Genomic DNA, 27,577 nt, shown 5'->3' with positions numbered 1-27,577 from the left:
GCACAGGCACATACGCAGGCACACACACAAGCACGCACACACACACACCCACACACACACACACACTCACACACACCCACACCCACACACATAACATAAACATACTGTAACACAAACAATCAAGAATTTCTCAGAATTATGAACAGGCAAGATGGAGGTGGGGTTGTATAAAATTAATTTTACATGTAAAATCTATGAACTAATCATGTTTTGGTACTTGTTGTCTAGCAGATACCAGTGAGAATTGAGTGTGGATAATGCAATTTAGTGAGACAGTTAGAATCATATAGGCCTTTCAGCGTGATTTCTTTTTGTGGAAAAAATGTGCTGGACTGGGCGGCGGTCATATTTTGTACCGCTCTGCGGTACATCTAGTTATTGTTTTGATTTTAAACAATATGGTTGAAACAGTTGCTGGTGTTTTGAATAACAACATATCCCATTGAAAATGGTTTAGTTAGGCTAGTTTATTGTGAAAAAAAGACACTGTAAATGTGAAAGTACTAGGTATAAACCAAAGATTCTAGAGCGGAACTTTGTTCTAGAATCTTTGGTATAAACCCATATAAATATACAGCTGCTTGTTAACTGTGATATCATGGAGGAGAATCAGGATTCTTTACCACGGTTGCTTCTCATTGGTGGAATGAACTGCCTATGGTGTTCTACGATCCTGTCAGAGTTTTGGGACTTTCAAGTGTTTAAAGCAAAGATCTTAGAGCGCAGCTATCTTGCATCTGTTGAATGAATTAATTAAGTACTCTTAATTCTCTCTCTTAACTGTTATAGAGTTATGGTTTGTATGTTTATGGTTTTTGTTTATGAAATCTCATTATTTTCTATGTTTATATTTTATATTGTTATTGATTTTGTTGTTATTACTATTATACTAAATGTAGGCTTTTCCAACTTTATTTTAAACTATTATCTTTAAGTAATGTAGTGTGCTGCTGTAAGTCATTTTGGACAAAAGTGTCTGCCAAATACCATAATGACATACAGATTCTTTCAAGACCCCAAAGGATCAACTTAACTACCCAGATAACTTGCATCGCAACATTTCTATCCAGATGTTTCAAGGCTGAAAACATTTCCCCAATAAGGCTCTAACTCTTACATTTCCCCAATAAGGCTCTTACTGCCCTCTACAGCAAATCCACATGCTAGTGTCACTGTCTGTTACAATGTGTGTCAAAGCCTTTGATAAACTGAGTAGCCTACAGACACTTTACAGACATGGTATTTTAACTAATTACAGAAAACACTGACATGTATTGTTAAGGTGTGAGTTTACTATTTTATGAAATATAGCATTAATGTTATCACAGTAATGATTAACAAGATAAAGAAATTTATGTTGAGACACATTGTTGATACATTCATATAATTACACTGAATTGTTCTTCATAGTGCATCTTTCCTGAACCCATTTAACTATAAACTTTTTCCAGTGCAAACTATGCAAACATTTCAGAGCAGGAGACATTGCAAATACCATAGAAGGAATATATAGGAAAAACATTTAACACTGATGTTACATCATACTCATATCTGCCAAGAACTCCAAATTTATTTTTCCTTTATTCTGTGCTATTTTAAAAGCTAAAGATATTGGGTCAAATAGCACCAATAATTGTATGATAACAGAGAAATGCACCCTCAACACAGCACACAGGTTAAACAAATGCCAGTATTTTCCATCATACTGTTACAGCAGAGCCATAGTTTACCTTTTCAAGTGGAATGAATTGTAGAGGTGCTAAAAAGTGCTGAGTAATGTGAAAAACGAAATTTTAAAAGTAATGTCTTTAGTTATAATCTATCTGAACAGAATTATAGAAGAATATAAATTATAGTGCATTTTTACGAAGCTCTCATTTTAACCAATGGGACTTTTTTTGTCAAGATTTTGGCTAGTTCCATTATTCAATAAATATTCTCCATTTTCAATTAGTAGATGAAACTGCCAAGCAACTTTCAACAGAGTGAAAGGCAGCAAACTGTTAGGCATTGGCAGAAGAAGAATCTGAAGAGGTGGAGTAGTTTGACATGCCAGCAACGTTGTATCCCTCTGCAAAAAAATAATGAAGTGAAGTGATTGATGACCATCATTCTTAAAATGTTCAGGATATTTACATGCCAGAATTAAACTATAGACATTACTACTACTACTGCTGCTGTTACTACTGCTACTGCTACTATACTACTACTCCTACTACCAACAACAACAACATAGTGTCCTCTTACTTTTCTTTCTAAACCGTTGAAAGATGCGCATTCCAGTAGAAGATGACACTCCTCCACTTGTGCTCTACAAGAGACAAAAAGAGTGTAAAATAAATAGGCATGCATTATTTATTTTACATTCAAAAGGTACATCACAAAACAATTCCACAAAGTAGCCTTAAAAGCACAATGCAATGTTAAACATTTTCTGAAGTGTTACACAATATTTAAAACAAACATAAAAAAAAAACATTGAAATTGCCACCGTGACCAGAAGACCTGTTTACCCAAATGTCTATAAAACAGGTTGTTTAGCCAAATTGTAAATATTTACAATATAAGGTTTATTATAACTTATATATTAAAGTCGAACAAAGCTGTCTGTCTAATAGCAACTTATTATGATATTACATAATGGAACATCAATATAACCAAATCCCCACATTCAGATATATGGACAAATTAAATGTTACACTCCTAACATTAATTCTTCATTCTTGCCCACTGTTTTCGTCTGTTGTATGTTAATGCATACTTACTCTCGTTTGCCCTGATCTGGAGCTTGAGTCCGGTGATGATATTCCAGCTAGAGTTTCTCGTATCTTGGCATAAAAGAAGACAACTATTTAGTAAATTTTTGAAGACACATATTGAATGTATACTTATATTATGAATACTATTCAACTGTATAAAAAATATACTCTGTAGGTGTTCAAAACTTAAACAAACTTAATTCAAATTCAAACTTAAAACAAACTTAATTAATTTATTTCTAAACAAACAAGCAAATAAATACATATAGAGCTGTAGATTTGAGTTTGGAGAAATGCATACCTTACTGTCCAAGAGGATCCCAAACACTAAAATGAAGAAACCCTTTTGAACAGAAACATGAATGAAATGAGATTATAAACTATACAGAACAATATTGAAAAGCTATTTCTTTCTTTTATGTAATCAATTGATATAATTGATGCTAATGCCAATATTTACCTGTAAAGAATTTAGCAATGCAAAGACAACATGGAGTCCAAAGCTCTCTGGGCTGATCATGATGCCAATGCCAAATCCCCAGGTAATACCAAACAGTGGAGTTAATACGGCCACACATTTTGCGATGACCCTTAGGTTGTGTGTTTCTTCATTTTGTACAGTGTTTCCCACGCCTCTTCTCAGCATCTTGACCAGGACCACCATCATGACACACAAGTTGATGGCCACAATGACCAAGGCAGGGATCACAAAGGCCAGCAGAGCTTTGGTCTTTTCCCAGTTGAGCCAGCATGTGCCATACGACGTGATGTAGCCTTTCTGTCCAGCTGTCGATGCCACAGTTACCACTGCCGTAATGAGAGGGCCGCCGTAGCCAATAAAGAAGCCAATTAGCATCATGGCCAACCTGGAGATGTTCGAGAAAACCCACACAATGCGGTACAGGAGCAGTAGAGCGGACATTAGCATCCAAAAGAACATAGCCAGGTAAAAGAAGTGGGCAAAAAACGTGGCTGCTGTGCAGGGCCCCAAGGCTGCACCATTTTCATTCGACACGGCTGCTCCCACGATGAACCAGATGTCAGCAATCAGGAGGGACACAGCAATATTAACAATGCAGACGTGTCGCATGTACGCCGTGTCATTCGTTGTCATGGCACGCCAAACTATCATCTCAATTATTAGGGCGATTATCAAGCTGGCGATTGATATTCCAACTCCAACATATGTGATGACATCCAGGACCGTTTTGGCTTCAGGTGGTATATATGGTGACATGAGAACGGAGAAGGAAGTTGTATGATTACACTCACATGTGACTGTAGAATTTACATCGAACTTCGGCTCACACCCAAATGTATCCCATCCACCGGTATTGTTGAAAAGTTCAAAGTTCCAGAATACACACAGTGGGTTTGCCAAGTCACTGTCGTTTTTCTTGAATGTCAGAGTAATGTCTTCAACTGTTCGACTTGTATTGACCAAAAGAACATTGCCATTTATTGAATTTATGGAATCTGTGGAATTTATGTTACCTTCTTCTGAGTTTCTGTTGGACATTATATTATTAAGGGTAAAAAATTCAATGACCGTAACTGAGGTGTTCGTCGCAGATCGCTGTGTTAGAGTGATTTCAATTTCAGATGAATTTGTTGTGAGCATATTACTGGCTGCAGTCACCACAGATTTTCTCAAAGAAAGGCTTTCTGTCGAAATCTGAAATGTGTCTTCTTCTCTGAGCGCACCCGACATCCTTTCCACAGCGAGCAACAAGTTGGAGCTGGCACTTACACGAGTTCCATCAGGATCACTATTTAAGTTACTCCAGACATTATTCGCACTTGGGGAGACAATGACATTCACAGTGTCAAGGAAATTCTGTAAAAATACAATAAACAAAAAGGAATGGATTAATTAATAGGTGGTTAGTGGTTAATGCTACCCATCTAGATCAATTTAACAGGAGGCACTGCCAATATATCATTTGTGTGGGTGAGTCTTAGTAAAAAACAATTAAATTCCTCAATTCAATTTCAGTTTTACAATTCAAAACACCATACCCCCATAACCTCCTGGTCCACTGTGATTAGACTGGAGGCTGTTGCAACATTGCGAAGTATGTTCACAATAGATGCAATAGTTGCTGGTGAAGTAACAATGTCATCATTATTTTGCTGTGTGGCGTTACTGAGCCCCTGAACAAAGTTTGAAACATCCCCTCCATTTAGGTTCTATAAGAGAAACACATACATATAATTGAAAACAGGAATGTGATAAACTACAAGGCTGAAACATGTAAATCAGGTTTCTCGGCGAAGTATACTTGCGTATACAAGGAATTTGGTCTCTGCATTTATCCCATCCGTGAACACACAGAGCACACAGTGAACACACAGTGAGGTGAAGCACACACTAATCCGGAGCAGTGAGCTGAGCTGCCTTGCTACAGCGGCGCTCGGGGAGCAGTGAGGGGTTAGGTGCCTTGCTCAAGGGCACTTCAGCTGTTCCTACTGGTCGGGGATCGAACCGGCAACCCTCCGGTTACAAGGCCGAAGCCCTAACCAGTAGGCCACGACTACCCCCATTTTAAAAAAAACATAAACAAAACAAAAAAACACCAATAATTAATCACACCTGAATTTAGTTTGGTCAAATTTTTGATTTCACAATGAGCTTTTTCAGATATTTGGGGGTTTTCTGGTCTACAACACTGGTTTCCCCAATAAACCTTGTCTAAGAGGTATGCCACCTACTACAGCAGTCCATGCTGTGCGATAGTTGTGCACCTGTTTGTTGTAAATCATATAATTGCTTGATTGGCGCTCTTTACCATAAAAACACATTTTCATACATAAGAATGATAACGATAACTATAACCATAATGATAAAATCGTTCACACTGAACAACGATAAACAAAGTCTCTCCTTGTGTTAATGAATGTGACGGCTAAAATTCAATGGGTTCTGATTGGCTATTAGCTTTTTATCGTTCTCAAAATCGCTCTGACAGTGATCCCCAACGATATCGTTCTTCATGTCGTTAACGTTATAGTTTATGTGTGAACGTCGTCATTCATATTAACAAGAACGATATTTGTTTATAGTTATCGTTCTTGGTGTGAATGGGCCTTTAGGATGAGATGAGAGTTTAGAGTTGTAGGCTGGCATGGATGGAACACCAGTTCATCACAGGCCTCCAGCCGAAGCTGATATCCATTTACAGCTGGGTTGACCGAGTTAATACAGATGAAGTTCCTTAACCAAGGAAACAACACCCAATTGTCTTCATATTCAACAACCTTCCGATTGCTTAATCCAGAGGTTCCCAAATTTAAGACTGCTGAGGCTTGATTTCAGTTCTGAAAATCTTCTGTGGCCCACCCAAACATTTATTCACAACTTTGACAGGAAGTCATCAGAGTATTTCCTATGAGTTATGTCCATCACTGATTCACTGTGATTATCTGATTAGCTGGAAACTTTACTTTAAAATAGTCCACCTGACAACCACCATTCCATTATAACACACTTTAGATTAGCATTACCCATGTCATTAGTCAAGTTCCGTATCAAATGACCATCAATTTGAAGAGTACTGTAGGCATATACTGTACAGTCACTGACACAAGTATTGGCACCCCTTTAGAAATGTTGGTTTTTAAGCAACATATAAATGAGTGACAGTAGGTTTGGCAGTTCATTCTATGGTTTTGGTTCAGTATTTTGTGTTGTTCATGCTTATAGAACAGCAGTATGTTTGGATAAGGAAGAATGAAGCATACACTGAAAAGTGCACCCTGTCTAAACTGATGCATGGCAATAACTAGGTGATACGTTAGGCCTATTTTGCTTCCTCTGGTACAGATAATCAGCTACATATAAAGGGGTAGGTAGAGTCATTCAAATATTTGGAAATCCTTGGAGAAAACATCATACTGTCCATAGAAACCAATAGAAATGTAACGTGAGTAAACTTAGGCATCATGTTTAATTAGCCGCCCTACATGATAACAAATAACAAGATCAAAATGTGCAACTGGTCTATGAGCTCTCACACATAGAACAGCGTGGAGAACAACACCAAAACGTGTGCTCACCAAAAATTCTTCCCTCCTTATTGTGTGCAGCCATTGCACGTATCCTGGTGTTTTTAGGAAAAAGGTGGAAGCTAAAAACGCTTTTATAACAACTTGAAGCCGAGCAGAGTGGCATACAGTAGTGCTCCTTAGAGCCGCCCACGGACATTAAGACTTAGGCACATTGTATTTCTTACGTTTTGGTACAACTAAATACTCATCTTCACGTGCTTGTTGACAGCTATGTCAACGAACAGGAAACTGGTTTGCCGACTTTAAGTACCGTATTTTCCGGACTATAAGTCACATCGGAGTATAAGTCGCACCAATCAAAAAAATGTTCATGAAGAGGAAAAAAACATATATATATATAAATATATATATATGTTGCACCTGAGTCGCAGGACCGGCCAAACTATGAAAAAAAAGTGTGACTTATAGTCCAGAAATTACGGTAGATTAGTGCGCAGAGCCCATAATGCTTGTCTGAAGTTGATTTGGTCAGAAATCCTAGTGATCGTTCTGTAGTCAGGCCATAGGGGTACAGACATCTGGGGCTGAAATGTAATTTTACACAAAGGATGAAAAACTAAAACATTGTTTACTATAAAATTAATACTGCATATTAAACTGACAGTATGTGTTGGGTTTTCCCTGTTCTGCACTAAGAATGGACCAAACATGGCAAATATTTTGTCTCCAATGCTTGTTTTATTCTCTATGTTGACTTCTTCAATAAATAGACTGTACTGTCACATACTGTGCATAATGTTATTCTAAAACAGGGGTGTCAAACATAAGGCCCAGGGGCCAGATCAGGCCCGCCAGCAGGTTTCATATGGCCCCCCAGATGTTTTAGGTAGGAAGGGAAAATTAGAAAAGAAAAGATCACATCCAGTTGTCTTCAACAAAGTGTAATAAGCAATATCTCTATGATATGATAAATTGATAACCTAGCACTACAAACCATTTTCAGGAAGGAAGAAGCGGAAAAACTAACATGGAAGTAGAACATTTCAAGAGAGAAAGAGCAGTATATGACAGCAGTACATTATTTTTACTTGTTTGCTCATAAGTGATATCATCAAATAACACTCTGATACCCATGCAGAAAATGATGACAATGACGGCCCACCACGAGGTCTCATTCTAACAAATCCGACCCACTACCTAATATGAGTTTGACACCCCTGTTCTAAAACCTTGGGCTTCTTCACATGTGACTTGTATTTATTTGAGAACAAATGAACTGGAAAACTGAAAAAAGGGTTTTCCCTATTCAACATACACATTAACACTGACACACAATGCAGCAAATAATTAATCAATAACTTCATTCATTTATACTAGTGCAGTGCCCATTCAAACATGCTATTCCTGTAGCCCAATTACATGCCTGCAGGTAGGCCTGCTTTAAAAATAGGATGATAGGGAAAAACATAATTCCAGGTAAGCATTCACTGATGAATAGGCCTACAGATAATATAATAATATAATAAAAGTGAGCAGAATTTAAGCATGGCTGCATGTGACATTTTTTACAAATCAAAATGACATAATCCTAACAGCTGTTTTGAGTCAAGGCTATATGCTTAGCCTATTGAATAACTTGACGATAGAGAAAACAAACCATTTTGTGGAATGATGCATCATATGGAATTTGCAACGGTGTGACTCAAAAACAGTCTCTGGTGGCCTATAAGTGACATCACACTCTGTCTGCCACTCGTTGCTTGTCGCTGCTTTGCATGTGTGGCATTCTGAGACATCCTTTAATTCGGGACCATTATCGCTCGTTTCAATTTAGGACCTTGCAGTTGGAATTGTTGTTTGCTTATTCAAAGTCTAAAGACAGTCCAAAGTAGCCTGGGCTATTCATATAGGCCTAAGTTACATCACATGCTGCCTGCCACTCGTTGTTTGCTGCTGGTTATGCTTTGCATGTGTGGCATTCTGAGACGTTCTTTAATTCGGGACCATTATTGCTCGTTTCAATTTAGGACCTTGCAGTTGGAATTGTCGTTTGCTTATTCAAAGTCTCAAGACAGTCCAAAGTAGCCTGGGCTATTCGAAGTGTCCATTTATTGCACATAATTTTTTTACGTCATTTTGAAGAGCCACTGCATAGCTTACCTGTGGGTGTTGGCTGTTGTTACAAAATCTGCGGAGTTATCTTGCACTCGCTTAAGTTTTTACTTTTTACCCGTGTAACCTACACTGATCCAGTTCTGCCAAAGCCCTGCTTCTATCCTCACTGGTAGCTTACAGTACAGTGCTGTGTGGGAGGGGGAGTGGCTAGCGGCGAAAGCCAATGTGCTTCTTTTACCGATATATTTAACAATATCTTTTGCATTTGTTATTCAAACAACTTCATATTTGGCACTGCACTTACTCATGCCCGTAGCAAGAGACCTGAAATCAGTCTGACAAACGGTCAGCGAGATATGCGTGCCACGGACACACAGACGCTTCTTGCTTTATAAATAGATGTTGTAGAACAATGACAAAAAGCTATTTCTTGTCAAAGCAGGCTTTTTTTGTTGTCTTAAAATAACAGAAGGATCTAGACAATTAAACAGAGCATTACCTGTGATTCTTCTTCCAAGTTTTGGATTTCTTCTAAGACACAGTCGTCTTGCTTGGGGACCCATACACTCCCCTCACATCTGTACAGTATTTCACCGACTTTCCCTTCACCACAGACACTTTTTGCCTCCTCTCCTTCGACTCCTTTTCCTAACCCTTTGTCTTCATCCTCTGGACAAGTTGTAACAACTGACAAAGATCATAGTTCTAAATCAGGACACATGTATGTGTGTATGTGTGTGTTATGTTAAAGGAATACGCCACCCCTAGGTGAAATTGGGTCACTCCCCGCAGTCCCTAGAGTTGGATGAGTGAGCCAACGCGTTTTATAGCCGACCCAGCCATTGTCCTAATCTAGAAACGGCCCGGTTAGCTTTATCTTAGCGTAGTCGCTGTAATCCGGCGATTCCAGCTAGCATGTCGTTGCAAAAGTGAATCAAATAACTCAAGCTTTTTTATAATTATTTCTCGTAACCTGTACATTCGTCTGTCAAAATAACGCCTCCACGTGTAGATTTTTTACTTCTTCAGGAGTAAAAAATAGACGTCTGAGCGTCAGACGTCCAATTTTTACGTGTGCCACGCGCAAAAACTTTGCGTCTGACGTCAGAAGTAAAAAAATGACGTCTGGGTGATTTGCTGCAATGCCAGAGCCTTTGTGCCAGAGTAGACACAGCATTGGCTGTTGGAAACAGGAAATGCAGCCGCTATAGTTGCAGCAGAAGAAACAAGATGCCAGAGCAATGTGCAGCATATTCCTGCTCAAATCGGCGGACCATCGCAAACAGGGCTCAGGGGATTACTTTTCACAAGTAAGATTTAACATTATCGTACTATTGGTTGTATTTTGTGAATGCAATATTACCAGAGAGTTGAAAAGGAGCAAGGATCTTTGTTATTGTATGTAAATCGTAGCCAGCTAGCTAGGCTACTTGCTAGGTGTTCAGGTGTTCACCCTGCTATGAACTGAGACTTGATGAGTCATATTCCAAAACACTGACTTACATTACAACTGACACAAGAATGCTATTGTAGAAATGAATCAAATATTACTAATATAACATTGGCCGGCAAATTTTACACAAGTGGCACAGACTGTAGCCTATTATCGGCCAGTTGCTACTTGTAGCTTAGCTAGTAATAAGTGTGTTGGTGGTAGCTTCACTATTTCCTGAATAAAGTAACTTTTCAAAAGCTTAACTTCTTTATATGAAGTAGCTTGGCCAAACAAGCTACACTTTTGTCATGTGAAATTAGCACAATTGTAAAGTAGCTTCCTATGTAGTGAACTAGCCTACTGCTGTGTTTGTGTTACTAAGCTTGCTACATTTGACTGGGGTGGTAGTGTAGTGAAGTTTTATTCATGGCAGAGTAACTAGATAGATAGAGATAGATAGATAGATACTTTATTGATCCTCAAGGGGAAATTCAAGATACTGATAGTTTTGCTCACTACAATTCCCAAGCAGCTTGCCCAACACTGTTAGCCTAGAAATCTAGACGCACCCTAGCGGCGGCAAATTAATTTGCTCAGCCTGTACGTCTAGTATCGAACCATAGGAATTTCTATTGGCTTAACACCGTCACAGCGCTCTATTTCGTTAGAGAGTCTTAAGGCGGGCTTAACAGGATAACGACATCCTGCGACGGTGAACAACAAGGAAGGTGGCTATCGCGAACGAAGAGCGGTTGTTTGAATCGGCGTTGGCGTCAACTTTGGAGGAGTTGGACTTGTGCTTTTCTTTGAAAGTAGAGCAACACAATGCACTTAAGTCATTCCTTTTGAAGAAGGATGTATTTGCCGTTTTGCTGACCGGATACGGATATGGTCGTAGCGCTGGCCTATTGCATGCCTAGGCAGTTTGAAAGACAATTCTCTGCCCGCCCCTTGGATTAAGCAGGTGAATGATTCGATTCCAGACTATACATTTCAATGATATAGGATGGCCCGCCAGGCTACAACACTGTATTATTCACATGTAATTCACTCTAACAAAAATAAGATGCATCTCAAATCCCTTTTTATTAATTTATTTATTTTATATCTCCCCAGAACAACTGCCTTGCTCAAGGACTACTACGAATGAGCTGAACGTTCTCCTCACACCCCTGGAACTGAGGAAGGTGTAGCTCTACATTGCATTACTGCAGGGCATCTGCTAGACTGTGACTGAATATTTGATTTATGAGCTCCACCTTCATCACCTTTTTGGTATGGCAACTGCTCTGCCCATGACCGTAAAGCACTGCAGAGGGTGTGAAAACTGCCCAACGCATCACCGGTTCCTCACTCCCCTCCATCGAGGCCATCCAGGGCAAGCGATGCTTGCTTAAGGCGCGCAGCATCATCAAAGACTGTTCTCACCCCAACCACAGACTGTTCACCCCACTCTCCTCAGGGAGGCTTTACAGGTCTCTCCGCACCTGAACCAGCAGGTTCAGAGGAAGCTTCTTTCCTGCTACTAAACTCTAGCTCTGCATCCCAGTGACATCCAACGAACTTAAGCCCCCATCACCCCCCGCCCCCGCCTGATGCCTCCTTGTCTGTGCTTGTTGAGGTGTCCACGAACATGGTGACTCAAGGCTGCCATGGTCGTAGAGTATATACTTATACTATATACTATACGACCATGGCAGCCTTGACAGGGACAACAAGGAGATGGACATCCCCCACCCCACCCCCTCACAACTGGACTACCGTATCCCATCCATAGTGTCTATTTATTTACAAACTTATCCATAGCCATATTCTACTGCTCTTCATCCTGCACATACACTTATTCTTAATACTATTATAATGTTACTGTTTCTGCACTACAATGGTACTGTTACCACACTGCACATAGCTGTACATACTGTACATATCTGTTTATATGGTTTATACTAAATATCCATATTTATTCAGTTTGTCTATAATATATTCACTGCATAATACACTGCATATATCTAATATTTTTCTTACTACTACTATAATGGTACTGCCACTACATTGCACATATCTGTACATGTTGTTTATATTACATGGCCATATTTATTCTGCTCTTCTAAGGTTACTGCTAATACACTGCACTTATATTTAATTTATACTACTCTAAACCACCTTCTGAAAACAACTGTACACTGTCTACACGGCACTATATCTTTTGTCTGTCTATGCACCAACTACTTTGTATATCACATTGCACTTTTCTGCTTTTTTGCACTTCTGGTTAGACACAAACTGCATTTTGTTGTCTCTGTACTTGGACTCTGCACAATGACAATAAAGTTGAATCTAATCTAATCTAATCACCTGCATTCGCCACTCTGTCTCCCATTCTCCCACTGTCTGGATGACTCGGTCCTCTTTTATGGAGTTTACCCAGTTTCATTATGTACTGCCACCTGCTGTCTGTAGCACTTTTGTCTTCAGTCTAAGTGTATCTAAGCAATTTTAGCAAGGTGGACTGGGAACATACAAAATTACATGCACCAGTTGTGCATGTACTGTCACCAGCATGACAGTAACCTCTGTCTCACTGAGCCTGTGAAGACACTCCCAGATTCTTTACTGATTGCATTGAACAGGGCTGATCTCAGCCGTTTTTAAAATGTTTCTTAATTCCTCTTTATTTGATCTCTTCATTGGGGCTGGAACCTGTGAACTGTGAATAACACATGCTGGCCTTTTTGTCTTGTATTAATGAACTGTTACACTTACTTATGCCAAAAACCAATGTCTGTTTTTTAACGATCAGAAACAAACCTACAAACTTGCACTTACAAAATACAACCAATAGTATGATAATGTTAAATCTTACTTGTGAAAAGTAATCCCCCGAGCCCTGTTTGCGATGGTCCGCCGATTTGAGCAGGAATATGCTGCACATTGCTCTGGCATCTTGTTTCTTCTGCTGCGACTATAGCGGCTGCATTTCCTGTTTCCAACAGCTGTGTCTACTCTGGCACAAAGGCTCTGGCATTGCAGCAAATCACCCAGACGTCATTTTTTTACTTCTGACGTCAGACGCAAAGTTTTTGCGCGTGGCACACGTAAAAATTTGACGTCTGACGCTCAGACGTCTATTTTTTACTCCTGAAGAAGTAAAAAATCTACACGTGGAGGCGTTATTTTGACAGACGTTTTGTCTTGAATGGCTTGCCATATCTGTAAACCCTCAACTTCCGGCAATACACCAGCGTGACGAACGCGTCACGAACACGAACTGGTGGTGTGAGTGTGGAGTGTGGAAAAAAAAAAACTGAGGACTGCAGGATGGATCATTGCTGAGAAGTCGTCGGTAGCAGTGACACAAGTGCGGTCACGCTCCTCTTCGGGAGCGTTGCCCACCATCGATGGCAGTATTTTATCCCACTCTGCACAGCATAAACACTCCATTTCAGTCGGCATGGGTAGTGTTGGGCAAGTTACTTCAAAATCGTGATGTACTATGCATTACTTATTACTGTCATTTCAAAGTAATTTGTTACATTATAATATTACTGTCTCTGAATTGTAAGGCATTACACTACTATTGCATTACTTTTAAGTTACTTTCACCAAAATATCTAGAAATATGGATTTGCCATTCTAAATGCAGTTTATTACGCTCAATGCAGCTCATTGCTCTTCCAATAGAGGAAGATGTGGTATAGCATAATGACTGAGCTAGGCTTAAGGCTAACAACATACAGTAAGAATGCAATAGGCGCAGTGCTCATGATGCAAAACAAGGAACAATCATAGTCAGAATTTTGTTAAAAACGGACAAAAGGTCAAAGTCTGGTAAATTGTGATATAAATACTGTAACTTTAAGGCCTAGGCCTGCTCAATAGAGAGCCTATTGTAAATCAAAGCTTAATAAAGACATGTCAAGATGGTGGCCTACTGGCCATTTCGGTGCCCTAAGTGAGTGGCTTTGAGTAAGTGACATTTAAATGGTAACTCAAACACCTAAAGTAAAATAAAAGGCCTATTATACAGACCATTAGGCCTACTGTGTGTTTTTTTAACATTCATTTCTGAAGAAATGCTGTTTTCTTATAAATGGTGCACGGTCACTTTAAGAGCATTGATCTTTACGTTCTCATAATGCCCTTTTGCCAACTCTTGTTTACAAGCCTTGTTTGTTGAGTTACATTGATAGCACAATATTAACAATAATATGCACAATGTTAAGTTGTTTTAAGCAGCCTTCATTGCTTTGGAAAGTATGCAATGACATGCTTCACATTTCGTTTAGCAAATAAGAGTGAATTATGAGCCTGGTATCCACCTAGCTATCTGAATGGATTTTTTGTCTTGGCATATCATGTGCTTCATGTAGCCTAAATGCTTGGGAAACGAATTATTGAAGACCCACCAATTCCATTCTACTAGTACTACGTGGTGGAGATTGAGAGAACCCAAAAAGTATCAAACTTCCATGTACCATGGTGTTAGTGCATTCTGACATTGTAAACGTTATTGATGAAGAGTGAAACGCAGTTTGCAGTAAAGCTACTATTCATTGGTTACATTTGGGTGCCCCCTCTGTCCTTTGGTGCCCTACGCAAAGTGCGTGATGCGCGTGGTGGGAGCGGTGGCACTGCAATGCTACACAATCTTTTTCTGCATTTCTATCCCTTTATTCTCTTTAATTCAAGTTCACAGCTCAAAGCTGTCATGCACTAGAAGAACATAGTTTGTGTTTTATCAAGAATAAAAAAGATTAGCGTGGCACCACTTTAGATGTTTCATTAAATGACTTGTGCTATTTCGCGAGGCATAGTGAGATCTTTTGGTTTCGCAAACAAAGTGCACTAACTATTATGTTCTTCATATCCTTGTCTCTGACAAGCTAAAAATAATGAGCGTAGGCTTATGTCCATCCCGCAAATAGATCCGACTTTGAGTCTGCTGCAGCCACAGTCATCTTCAACCAGAATCAGGAGATTTTGCGAATATGTATCAAAACAAAACAAGCGCTTAATTTTGGGTTAAAATGCATTGTAACGCGCGTTACTGAAGTTTGTACCGAGTAAATATTACCCAATTTTTTTTTGTAATGCCTTACATTACCGCGTTACCGCAAACAGCAATACATTACAGTAATTACATTACTTTTGTAACGCATTACTCCCAACTCTGGTTGGCACACTCCACACTCACACCACCAGTTCGTGTTTGCTCTCGTTCTCTCATCCGACTCGCCTTGACTAGTCGCAACGTCCTCTCTTCCCAGATCCAAAGCTCGCAAATCCTCTTCAGTGAACTCAGGTTCGAAAAGGTAGGGTCTTGGATCTTGATAGTCGAAGTCATCATCTTCGTCTATCGTGTAATCTTCCATATTCATCGCCATTAGAACTCTTAGAGAAAGCCCACCTGTCAGTGTCAGCCTAGTAGCAGAGAACTTGGTAGTCACGCTGGTGTATTGCCGGAAGTTGAGGGTTTACAGATGCTGCGTGATGTCTTTGCGCCTGGCAGCGGTGCTTTGCCGGTGCTATGCCCGAAAATAGTTCCAAATCTAAATTGGTCTAGTAAATCCCTTTGTGTTAATTTGCATTGATATTTGTACTCGATGTGAATGTACAGGTTACGAGAAATAATTATAAAAAATCTTGAGTTATTTGATGCACTTTTGCAACGACATGCTAGCTGGAATTGCCGGATTACAGCGACTACGCTAAAATAAAGCTAACCGGGCCGTTTCTAGATTAGGACAATGGCTGGGTCGGCTATAAAACGCGTTGGCTCACTCATCCAACTCTAGGGACTGCTGGGAGTGACCCAATTTCACCTAGGGGTGGCGTATTCCTTTAAGTTATGCTGAGTGTATGACACTGTGTATAACAAAGGAATGGCAATATGGAAATAAAATATGACTCTAATCCAGGCTTAAATCTGGGCTGAACTACAGTGTATCTACAAACACAGACTGACAAATCCTGTATCTTTTGAACTCTGACATTATTAGGTTTATAAAAGTTTTCAAATGTTTTTAATCTATTTTAGCTCAGGTTTCAGCACATATGAAAAGGGCATATATATGTGTGTGTGTGTGTGTGTCTGTGTGTGTGTGTGTGTGTGTGTGTCTGTGAAAGTCATCATTCTGTTATAGAACAGTTTTATATTGGACTTAATAATAAATGTAATGATATAATATAATATTATATCTATGATACTGGGTGATTAATAACAACATGAATGTGAGCTCTAAGCTGCTGGTAACCACAAAAAATAAAAAATAAAACAAATATACCTTGACTTTGTTCACGAACATTCAGTGTCATATTTTGTTCCCTGTCTGGGCGGTCAAGTTTGCATGTAAATGTTAGTTTATCGCCACATTCCTCAGGTTTCGTCTTATATAGATGTTCAGCACACTTTCCTTGTGCTGAGAAAAAAAAAGAGACAACATTATCATCATTATCATTATCAACATTATCATTATCATTATTGTTTATGAACAAAAGCTTAATTACTGGTACTCTACAACATCCTACTTTACAAAAGCTTGCTGAATGTATTCCACAAAATACAACATTGAAGAATGGGCAGAATGACTAATCGTATACAAGAATGAAATACTGTAGAATAAAAGTGTTACAAACATCCAAGATCTTTTTGTCCAAAAGTCAGTTTGACTTGATATGTGTCTGCCACACAGCATTTCAGATTAACACTTTCTTCACAAGCAACCCGTTTTTCGATAAAATTCCGTGTAATCACAGGATTTGGTTTGATTGTTACTCTGCTCCAATAAATAAGGTTTGGTATTGAGGCTCTGTTATATCTGCACTCGTAACGACCTGTACAAGCAAAGCAGACAAGCATCAGAGATGTCCCATTGAGCACAGCACAAGCATGACAATGTACCACACATTTTACATTACATTTACAGTAATCCATTTAGAAGACACTTTTTATCCAAAGCGACTTACAGTACATGTCAATCATATTATAAGGGCCATTCTCCCCAGAGCAACTCAGGGTTAAGTGCCTTGCTCAAGGGAACAACGGAGGAAGCTGGGAATTGAACCCAAACCTTTTCAGGCTACTGCATGCTAGCCCAGGTCCTAGGCCACTATGCTACCACGACCCCAGTATTCATTTTGTACTCATTCATATCTCCTCCTATATCCATACAGGACAACAAAACACATAGTAATAATTTGAATAAAATTACTTACCCTGGTCACCAAGGACAACACGTTTTACTTTCAGTCTGTGGCTGGATAAAATTTCATATTTGTCTGGGCTGAGTCCAGAGACTTTCTTTCCGTTAAATCTCCATTCTGGACCATCTACAGCTTCATTTGATTCAGGGCATCTTAATTCCATGGAAACATCTCTTGAGTGAACCTCCCCTTGAAGAATCTTGAACCTTACTGATGATGTTCAAGTTCAAGTTCAATATATTTATTGTCATGTACTCATAAAGGTATTATCAAGAGCCAGGTTAGCGTTAAAGATGTGTGGGGGGGAGTAATGGGGTGTGTGGGGAGGGGGTGTACCTGTGTGTGTGTGGGGGGGGGGATAATGGTGTGTGTGTGGGGAGGAGTAATTTGATGTATATCAAATTAAAATTAAAAGTAAATGCAAAATCATTTAATGTTGGATGGATTCTTACCACTTTCAGAAACAAATTCAGCAACATCATATCCCTCTTTTTTCAGTTCATTAGAGAGGTCATTATTTTGTTGATTTATCTGGGCCCAGTCGAGATTGGTATGAATAATGTTTATGTCAGCTATTATACTACCTTGCCTGTAAAAAAAAGAAAAATAATAATTTGTTTGTTAATACATAATAAAATAGAATATGACACATTTAGAAGCCCTTGGTGAAACACCAAAATTGTTTGACAAAACATTTCATAAGAATACAGGCAGAATATTACCGGTAAGATAAATGTTTTTGGTGCATCAAATAAAGATTGTAATTGCCTCATGGACTGCATGCTAAATGGCCTTAGCAACCCTCTCTGGACATTTGCCAGTACAAATATTGATTTACAAATATCCTGGCATCCTAACAGCCATAACAATTAACAATCATGGAAAAATAAAATTGTTACAATACATATGGCATATTCAATGACATGCTCTAAAAAATAAGAGCTAGTCTGTTTGAAGAAGGTTCACAAGAACATAGCCACAACGTTACCTGAATCCTGTTACAATTACAGATCTAAAACCAGGTACAACATTTTCATAACTTCTGCCGATCTGTGTAAATAATACAAAATTGACTTATTAAAGTGCTGAATTAATGCTTGTTTTATTCTGTTTTGGGCACCATGTATTTTGGAAATGCTTAGACAATTAATGACAGTACCCTCCACATCTACTGGCACACTTCGTTTAGTTGAGTAAAATGAGGTATAAAAAAAACTCCATAAAAGACTCCCTTGAAAAGGAGGTGTAAAATCTCTATGGGTCTTACCTGGCAAAATGAAGGATAAACAAAAAATTAAATAAAAAATACAAATAAAACAAAGAGGAAAAATTCTACATTTAACGGAAGCTAATCTATTCTGAAAGAAAAAAGTACCTCTGTACCTCTTTTTACTCAACTTTACCAGGAGTGGCATGTGCTGCATCACATTACTTTGTGTAAACATTTTAATATCTTGGATGTAGCCTGCATATTGTAAAATTAAGATTCTTAAATTAATAAATTATACTTACTGCATTTTGTATACTGTTCTTCAAATTTCGAAACCTTTCACTTGTTTCATCATTTAAACTAGTATCAAAGTTACCCTGCAATGTCACACTCATGATCGCAGACTCATCTATAAACAGAAATGTACACCAAAGGTGAAAGGCATATATGCAAGAACACGAGACGTTAACCAATGGAAAGTCATCTACGCATGGCGCTATCAATCTGAACCTATCTCCTATCACAACCGTCTCATTTCTCACGGGCCTTACACAATATAAGAGCACTGCGCGATGTGGTCTTATATCTTGTAACAATATTCGCAACCATAAGTCCTTTCAGTTCACTCGACATTAACCAATGGGAACACATACCACAGCCCTCATTGCAACAGATTAATTCACCCAGATCTGAAGCCAGGGTGTAGGCACACACGGCTAATTAGACACGAAACAGACTGACAGTATAGCATACGCAGAGTATTAGCAATGCTGCGTGGTCTTAAGGGCCAATCACACCAAGAACGTTAACTAATGATAACGACAAAAAAAGTATCTCTTTTGCTTATATGATGACAACTTCCTCACATAAACTATAACAATAACAACATGAAGAATGATATCATAGGGGATCACTTTCAGAGCGATTTTGAGAATGATAAAAAGCTGACATGTGGCCTTTGTGCCCCCCACCAAATATGTCCAACTGAAGGCCAAGTGGCCTTGCCCCTAAAATGGTGAAATTCCAAGCCTGGCTGACAGCCATTGACAGCCATCAAATGTTAGCTATCACATTCATCAACACAAGAAGAGACTTTCCTTATCGTTAGTCAGTGTGGACACCTTTATCATTATAGTAATAGTTACAGTTATCTTATCTTAGTTATCTTAATAGTTGGTGTAAATGGCCCTTCAGAGGGGGCAGTTTGCTGACAACAGAGAGCTGCCCACAGGTGCGAGGCTGGAAATGTACATAATATATCAAGCAGCAATGACAGCAATGGTTGCACAGGCTTTGCATTTGGCGAACACACACAGACAAACTTGGTGGCCGCGGTACAGAAGGAGCAGCGGTAGCTCACTGGCACTGTAAAGTAGCTCTGAAGCGTGAGACTAGTTGAGAGGCGTGCTTCACATGGCTGGTGGCTACCGGCTGTGGGTCGGCAATTTTTTGGGAGCAAACGCTGGTCAGCATGTGTATCTGACCCCGACTGGTGTAAGTTGACAGAGGTAGCTTGCTGGTGCTGGAGCTGAAAGCACAGAGCAGGCTAACAATGTACTGGTGACGTTCAGGTTATAGAAGTGGACAAGAGTGTCACCTGAAGGCCAGCTTACACCTAAGCAGACATGTTCTCTGGATACACCTTTTTTAGTCATCCAGGAGGCAGCTACACTCCTCGTGGAATGGGGTCTTAACCGTTCAGGGGGAGAAGCACACTCGAAGCTTTGTATGCCAGAGTGAAGGCCTCAATCAACCAGCAGGAAAGTGTCTACTTTGATAGCGCATGGCAGATTGCCTATAGCTCCATAGTAGATGAACAGCTGGGTTTGTTTGTTGGTTGTAGGCGTGCAGTGCTCTCACCAGGCAGATGTGCTCTCACTAGCCACATCTCTTGCTGTTTAACGTTAGGGCAAAGCGGAACTCAATGACTCTGCTTCTAAGGGCAGAGGTCAGTACTTAAAGCCCCCTTTGGTAGGATTAGCTATATTTCCCCCTCTGCTGGAGAAGTTGTGCATTACAGTATGCAATTTCAAACTGAGAACTGTTTCAAAGTAACGATAAAGAGATAAAGCACATGAATTTGTTTACAAGCTAGTGAAATGGTTAGCAGAAGTTCGGCAGAATAATAGACAAGTGCTATTTCAAGAAAAAGTCCTTGTATAAGGGTCTAGAGGCATTTCTTAGTAAAATTTGGGAACAGGACTTTTTATCATAATTAACATGTGCTGAATCCAACTAGCCCTGTTCCCAAGCAGAATTTTGAGTTTTTGACCATCTAATTAGCATAAACAAAATGGCTGCCAAAATGGCGATTTGGGGCACTTTCTTCGGACGGGCATCATTATACCATGTAAATAAATTAATATTGTTCACATCTGTGCATCTCAGAAATCTCCCGTGGGCAATAAATAAAAGGTAAAGGCTAAAAAAAACTATTATTATGCATATTAGCCTTATTATCACCTTATTATACTCTTGACTATATTTACGGTCCTCTTTGGCAAAGAGTGTGGCCTGATGCGTTAATGGAGGGGTGTGAGGAACCAGTGATGCACTGAGCAGTTTTCACCATCCTCTGCCGTCCTTTCCAGTCGGAGGCAGAGCAGTTGCCACCATACTGTGACACAGTTGGTGAGGATGCTCTCAATGGTGCAGCGGTAGAGGTTTAGAAGTTCACCAGGATCTGAGGAGAGAGGTTGTGTTCTTTAGTCTCTTCAGGAAGAAGAGATGCTGGTAAGCCTTCTTGATCAAGGTAGAGGTGTTGAGGGTCCAAGAGAGGTCCACAGAGATGTGGACACCCAGAAACATGAACTGGTGACATGCTCCACCAGAGAGCCAGGTTGTTGTCGGTGCTCCGCGATGTTAGGTGCTGGACCTCCTCCCTGCAGGCTGTCTCATTATTGTTGCTGATGAGAGCAATCACCGTAGTGTTGTCTGCAAACTTGACAATGGTGTTAGAGCCATGTACATGTAACCTGCGTTGTGTTGAACCTGCGCGATTCAGCCCTGCACACGCCCAGACTCGAACCAGCGAACAGCAGCACCTCGGATCAGGAGGCGAGCGCGCTAACAAATAGCCCAGGCTACTGGCTTGTATGCCAGCAGCACTCTTGAGGCGTTGGGGAGTGAGGTTTACCAACGTTCCACAAGCACAGCTAAGCTAGCTGGCATCCGTTACATACAGGTATGCAGTTGTAGGTGAAGAGGGAGTAAAGGAGGGCTCAGCACACGCCAGTGTTCAGGGTGAGGGTTGAGTGGGTGAGGTTATCTAATCTAACAGACTGCGGTCTGTTGGTTAGGAAGTCCAGAATCTAGTTTCAGAGGGAGGTATTGATGTCCAGTTCACTGAGTTTGGTGGGGGATAATGGTGTTAAATGCTGAACTGAAGTCAATGAACAGCATTCTCACATAGGTGTTGCTATTGTCAAGGAGGGACAGGGCAGATGGCATCCTCTGTGCTCCTGTTCTGGCAAATTCTCTTGAAGCATTCTATACTGCAAACAAAATATACCTCTGGGTACAAATAAAGTAACTTAAACTTGAACTTGCACTAGTTATAAAATTATTCATCTAGCTATTAATTCACAGGACATGCAATCATTTTACTAACACAAATAGTATGAAGAAATATGGGTAACACTTTATGGTAAAGGTACATGAATTATCATGAATTCATGCATGAATTAATTCATGATTTATGCATTACTTCATTCCTTTATAGCCTATGAATCATCAGGAATTGACATGAATTCATATACTCTCATTCATGATGACCTCATGTATGAACAACACATCAACTAAAGCATTAGGTGTGATGGGTATATCATTATGATTTATGATTTCTTAAGCATGATCATCATGATTACATGAATTTTAGGATAATTGCTCATGCATTCATCATGTCTGTGGCCCCTCAAATAAAGTAGTGAATAATGACATCTGTTTAGGGAACTCCAAAGTTATGTTCAAATCAGAATTTGAGCAGTGATGACCACATTTTTGGCAGAAAAATAAAGTCATGATCATGGTTAATACATCATAATTCATAATGATGTGCCCACCGTACCTAATAATTTAGTAATGTGTTCATGTATGAGGTCACAAATGACAAACTATGAACTCAGTAAATTCCTGATGATTAATTAGATATTAATGAATGAAGTAATACATAAATAATTAATGTACCCTTACCTTAAAGTGTTACCGAAATGGGTAAAGGCCTGTGTAACTTACTCAGAGACTACATACAGTACATTACCAACCCAATTCGCTTCAATTATGTAAATGTAATGTAAATCAGGTTTTATGGCCAAGTATACTTGGGTATACAAAGAATTTGGTCTCTGCATGTATCCCATCCGTGAATTAGTGAACACACAGGTCACACATTGAAGCATACATTAACCTGGAGCAGTGAGCTGCCTTGCTACAGTGATGCTCGGGGAGCAGTGAGGGGTTAGGTGCCTTGCTCAAGGGCACTTCAGCCGTGGATGTGGGCATGGGTGACTAGTGCTCAACCTTTCCACCACCCACATTTTTCCTACTGGTCAGGGATCGAACCGGCAACCCTTTGGTTTCAAGCCCGAAGACCTAACCAGTAGGCCACAATTTTAAACTTTACATTTCATCACTACACATCTTTCTTGACCCTCAAAAAACATAAGTCTCATTCGTCAAATACCGTGTGCCTGCTCAGTTATAAAATTTTAACAATTATATTTTTCAAAAGTTTTTTCAGGTAATTAACATGGGCATAATACTAGATTTTTTTTCTTTTTTTCACAGCCTGTATCCTTGATCTATTGGCCAAGGAAGATGTCTGTGAACAATATGAATTAATTTACATGGTATAATGACATCTGCCCAATGAAAGTGCCCAAAATCGCCATTTTGGCAACCATTTTGTTTATGCTAATTTGATGGTCATAAACTCAAAATTCAGCTTGGGAACAGGGCTAGTTGGATTCAGCACACCTTAATTATGTTATAAAGTCCTGTTCCCAACTTTTACTAAAAAATGCCTCTAGGAAGCACATATCTCAAAAATATCACCTGTCTATAATGTGGATGTTTCAAGGTATGAAACACAATTTAAAACGAGTTTCTTGTTTCTCACTTCTCTTACCGGGGGTGCGTTCCCCAAAACCATAAAAAAGTTGGTTGGCAATGGGAAATTGCATTGCAACCAACATAGCAACCAACAAAGTTGCTAACTTAGTTAGCAACTATGGTTTTGGGAAACGCGCCCCTGGACGGTAGTCCCAATGTTGGTTTTCCACCTGGGCACGCTAAGGGGAGTGGGAAAAGTCACCATTTTCACCGGAACAGGTAATTTAACCATCCAAATGATTTCTTAACGGGTTTATTTGAAATAGTTGCCAATTTCTCCTTTAAGGCTGTTAGGAGGGTTGAGTGTGGCCCAACCGAGGAATCGCTCACAGCGAAGTGCATACGAGTTGGGTTTAGTGATAGAACCGTCAGGTCACTTACACGTTAGTTCGAGTGAGCAACCATGCATCTTGGTTGGGGTGGATGCAAACTGGGGAGGAGGGAGCTTGCTTATGCTGTATTTTCGCACTCCATTGTATGGAAGAACAGCATTTAGACCTCAATCTCTGTGGAAATTGTACATATTTGTCTTTATATAGGCTTTTAGCTTCAGCTTGAATGTAGTCTAAGACGGGTATATAACCGGTGAGGCTGATGTGGGGGACTTTTGTCAGTCCGGCTTTCCTATGAGCTTTTGAAACTCACCAGCAAGAATAACAAAATCTTTTCTTTGCAGATCGTCAAGTTGAGGATTGCTAAAGAAATGAAAGAAGACTAGTCTATAGTGGAGTGCCCTTATATAGTGTAAGGTATAATGAAAAAATCCCTGAGACGGGTAATTAGAGATCAAATCAATGACATCAGGCGAAGATGACTTCCCAATGGTTAACAGCGAGTGAACTTGACTGAAGAGAACCAGAACTTAATAGTTATATCCACATTAATTGATATTCACATATAAGACATTTGTAACCACACAAGAGATAACAGTGGTATTGCCAAATGCAAAATAAAAACATTAAATATAGCACTGAACTTTGCTAATACATACCTGGTGCAGCTGTGGTCGTTGTTGTGGTTGTTGTTGTTGTTGTAGTAGGAGTTGTTGTTGTTGTAGGAGCTGGTGTTGTTGTTGTTGTTGTTGTAGGAGCTGGTGTTGTTGTTGTTGTTGTTGTAGTAGTAGGAGCTGGTGTTGTTGTTGTTGTTGTAGGAGCTGGTGTTGTTGTTGTAGTAGTAGGAGTTGGTGTTGTTGTTGTTGTAGGAGCTGGTGTTGTTGTTGTTGTAGGAGCTGGTGTTGTTATGACTGTAATGAGTTAAAAACTGTACTGTAGATGTAATGTATTATGTAATTTGTATCCATATTGATTTTGTACAACAGTTCTACCAACTAATTGAGTTTAAAGACACCAAATTGTGTTTTGTGTTCATTTTGATCCACAGTATGCACATTTTTGTTTGTTCCTCCCAAGTTTATCCATCAAGTTAAAAAGCATGTTTGGTTTGGTAACTGGCCATGATCTAATTCTAATATTTTTAAAGATACTTATTTTTGGTTTTCATAAGCTGTAAGCCGTAATCATCTAGCCTGGCTAACGTCAGACCTCATCTCATTGAGATGGGGTCTGGGAACTAGACATTCATTTTCTCGTATTTGAAATGTGGTTTACGAATGCCCAGAGCCGTTGATTGGGCGCTACGAATATCTATCAAATGCGTCTGTACATAGCTCATAACGGCTTTGGTTTGTTGTCATCGTCTTGCTGTCCTCCCTCCGTTCTGTGATTGGTTCCTTCGTTGAGGTGAAAACGAAGTCCATAGAATCCAGGCTGCCTAGCAGCGTGAATAAAATTGCACGCGTAAGGCAGCATGGGAAAACCCAGGCTAGTAATCATCAAGATTAAAACAAAAAATGGCTTGAAATATTTCACTTTATATCTAATGAATCTAGAATATATGGAAGCAATGATGCTCATTAACTATGCCCTTGTAGTCAAGGTGCACCGATCACATCAGTCTATTTGATATAGGCGGGCCAGAGGCGAGCTAAACAGATGACGACAGCACTGCAACGTCGAACTCCGGAATCAGTCAGTAAACCTTGGTTGTAGTGTTATCCAATTGCATCGAAGTCCGGAATCAGTCCGTACACCCAATTGTGTGCAGTGAGATTTTCAAATGCATGCTTGGTGTCGCCCCTCGAGCTTGGCCATTTTCATTACTCAATGCCAGACCCTTAATCTTTCGGATTTGGGTCTGGATTTCCAGGCTATGAAAGATCCACTTTCTGAAATAAATTTGGGGGAAGATTTTTTCCACATTATTCTAATTTTTCGAGACCCACCTGTACATGTTGTAGGCCTACCATGAAGGAAGTCCTTTACAGATCCAACATGCGGCGTGTGACTGCCACAAGACATTTCTTTCAAAATTCTGTTTTTGTCCGTGGGTTCGACATATACTGACATATAGAATCAATCATATATGACCCAAGTGTACAAAAAACGGACTTTGAAAGGATCACATTCCATTTCAAATGATAAATATAGAGGGTCAATCTAGTCAAACTGAGGCAATTCACACATTGACAATCGCAAAATAACCATGAACGACACTTCAACGACTACTCGTCTCGACCTGACGTTCCAACCGCTAAACTTTCCACCCATGTTTGCGATTGATTGTTGGAACTATCTTTTCTAGAAACACCGAATCCAAGAATGACGGTTTGAACTACAAAGATTGTGAGAGCGCATTGTCAACAGTCATATTGGCGGGTGCACAACGCACCATCCTTCTATCATCCATGAACGCACACCAGCGCACGTCCATGCAAAACATTACAAATTGCACAATTACAATGGGAAACATAATTAGAATAAAGATATTACGAAATACATCTCATGATGAGTAGTTATTCACCATAATTTGCAAATTGGTAATGACGGTTAAAAGTGATAGGGGAGAGGCGAGAGACACGTATGGAGCACAGCTGAAGACGCACTGTCACGAGATATAAGCAACTCCTCTGCAGGATAAATGTTTTTTTATTCAGTCATTTGAGCAATATTAGGGTAAGTGTTGTTTTTTCCAGCCTATGTTTTCGATGGTAACCCATTGTCAGTCAATAGTGAAAGTAACTCCATATAACTTTCTTGTCGTTGATTGACACCATGATGAAGTTAGTTTCTTTGCCAATGAGTTCAAATAATAGAGGAGTGCAAATGCATGAAGGCTATGCTAGGTTTTAGTAAAGCATGGTTTAGTGGAATGACTATTCCATACGGTCTCGCAAGCAGCCTCCTTCAAATGTGCCGTTGAATGTCAAAATACCGATGTATTTATTTGACATTGCGCTTTGCGCCGTTAAAGGGAATGACAGATGTCATTCTCATTGGTTTAAATGATGTTATACGCCCCAAACACACCCATGACTGATTAAAAAACCTAGCAACACCTTGTTGCGCCATGCGCTCGATGTTTGATAACAAAAACCCTCCCAATGTGGACTGGACACATCCTACTAAATTTGAATAAGCTTTTGACGAGTGACGATGCGCTTTTGACATGATAGGGCCCACAGTCACTGAATGCAAGACATTTTTCCAGAGGCTAGCTGAGCACACAGTGGGAGAATTCAAGATTGCTGCAAAGGTTGTAATGTGGTGGAGAAACTTGTACAAAGTTTAATGACTAAATGTGAATCAAACTTTTTTTTTAGTTTCTTGCAGTGCCATGTAATTTATGATTGATAAATTGTTCTCTCTGAATATGTATGCAGTTCTGTGCACTTTTGAATAC

At 39.6% G+C, this 27,577-nt stretch overlaps 1 protein-coding gene and 1 long non-coding RNA gene across 5 annotated transcripts in view; one reads left to right on the top strand and one right to left on the bottom strand.

Moving 5' to 3' along the window:
* Positions 1-1,285: 1,285 nt before the first annotated feature.
* adgrf6 (adhesion G protein-coupled receptor F6) overlaps positions 1,286-27,577 on the bottom strand; it is an 81,040-nt gene continuing 54,748 nt past the window's right edge. For all 4 annotated transcript variants that reach the window (XM_076273125.1, XM_076273126.1, XM_076273127.1 and 1 more), the window contains 14 exons: positions 24,831-25,082; positions 19,033-19,139; positions 18,509-18,570; positions 17,973-18,109; positions 17,533-17,730; positions 16,954-17,151; positions 16,602-16,736; positions 9,382-9,569; positions 4,779-4,949; positions 3,220-4,596; positions 3,061-3,102; positions 2,766-2,828; positions 2,248-2,311; positions 1,286-2,071 (listed from right to left, as the gene is read on the bottom strand). In XM_076273125.1, coding sequence (XP_076129240.1) covers positions 2,004-2,071; positions 2,248-2,311; positions 2,766-2,828; positions 3,061-3,102; positions 3,220-4,596; positions 4,779-4,949; positions 9,382-9,569; positions 16,602-16,736; positions 16,954-17,151; positions 17,533-17,730; positions 17,973-18,109; positions 18,509-18,570; positions 19,033-19,139; positions 24,831-25,082 — 3,062 coding nt within the window. In that variant the 3' untranslated portion in view covers positions 1,286-2,003. The remainder of the gene's footprint in view (positions 2,072-2,247; positions 2,312-2,765; positions 2,829-3,060; positions 3,103-3,219; positions 4,597-4,778; positions 4,950-9,381; positions 9,570-16,601; positions 16,737-16,953; positions 17,152-17,532; positions 17,731-17,972; positions 18,110-18,508; positions 18,571-19,032; positions 19,140-24,830; positions 25,083-27,577) is intronic.
* LOC143110239 (uncharacterized) lies at positions 10,089-12,663 on the top strand. The gene is made up of 2 exons (XR_012984096.1): positions 10,089-10,192; positions 11,434-12,663. It is a non-coding gene; the product is annotated as an uncharacterized LOC143110239 (long non-coding RNA).

The sequence above is a fragment of the Alosa pseudoharengus genome, unplaced genomic scaffold (genome assembly GCF_046254945.1).
Source record: "Alosa pseudoharengus isolate Yale_2024_CS ecotype anadromous, Long Island Sound unplaced genomic scaffold, YU_APseudo_1.1 YU_APseudo_1.1_scf_7, whole genome shotgun sequence".
Lineage (NCBI taxonomy): Eukaryota > Metazoa > Chordata > Actinopteri > Clupeiformes > Clupeidae > Alosa > Alosa pseudoharengus.
The sequence above is the reverse complement of the archived record's forward strand: the minus strand, read 5'-3'. Positions and strand labels throughout refer to the sequence as shown.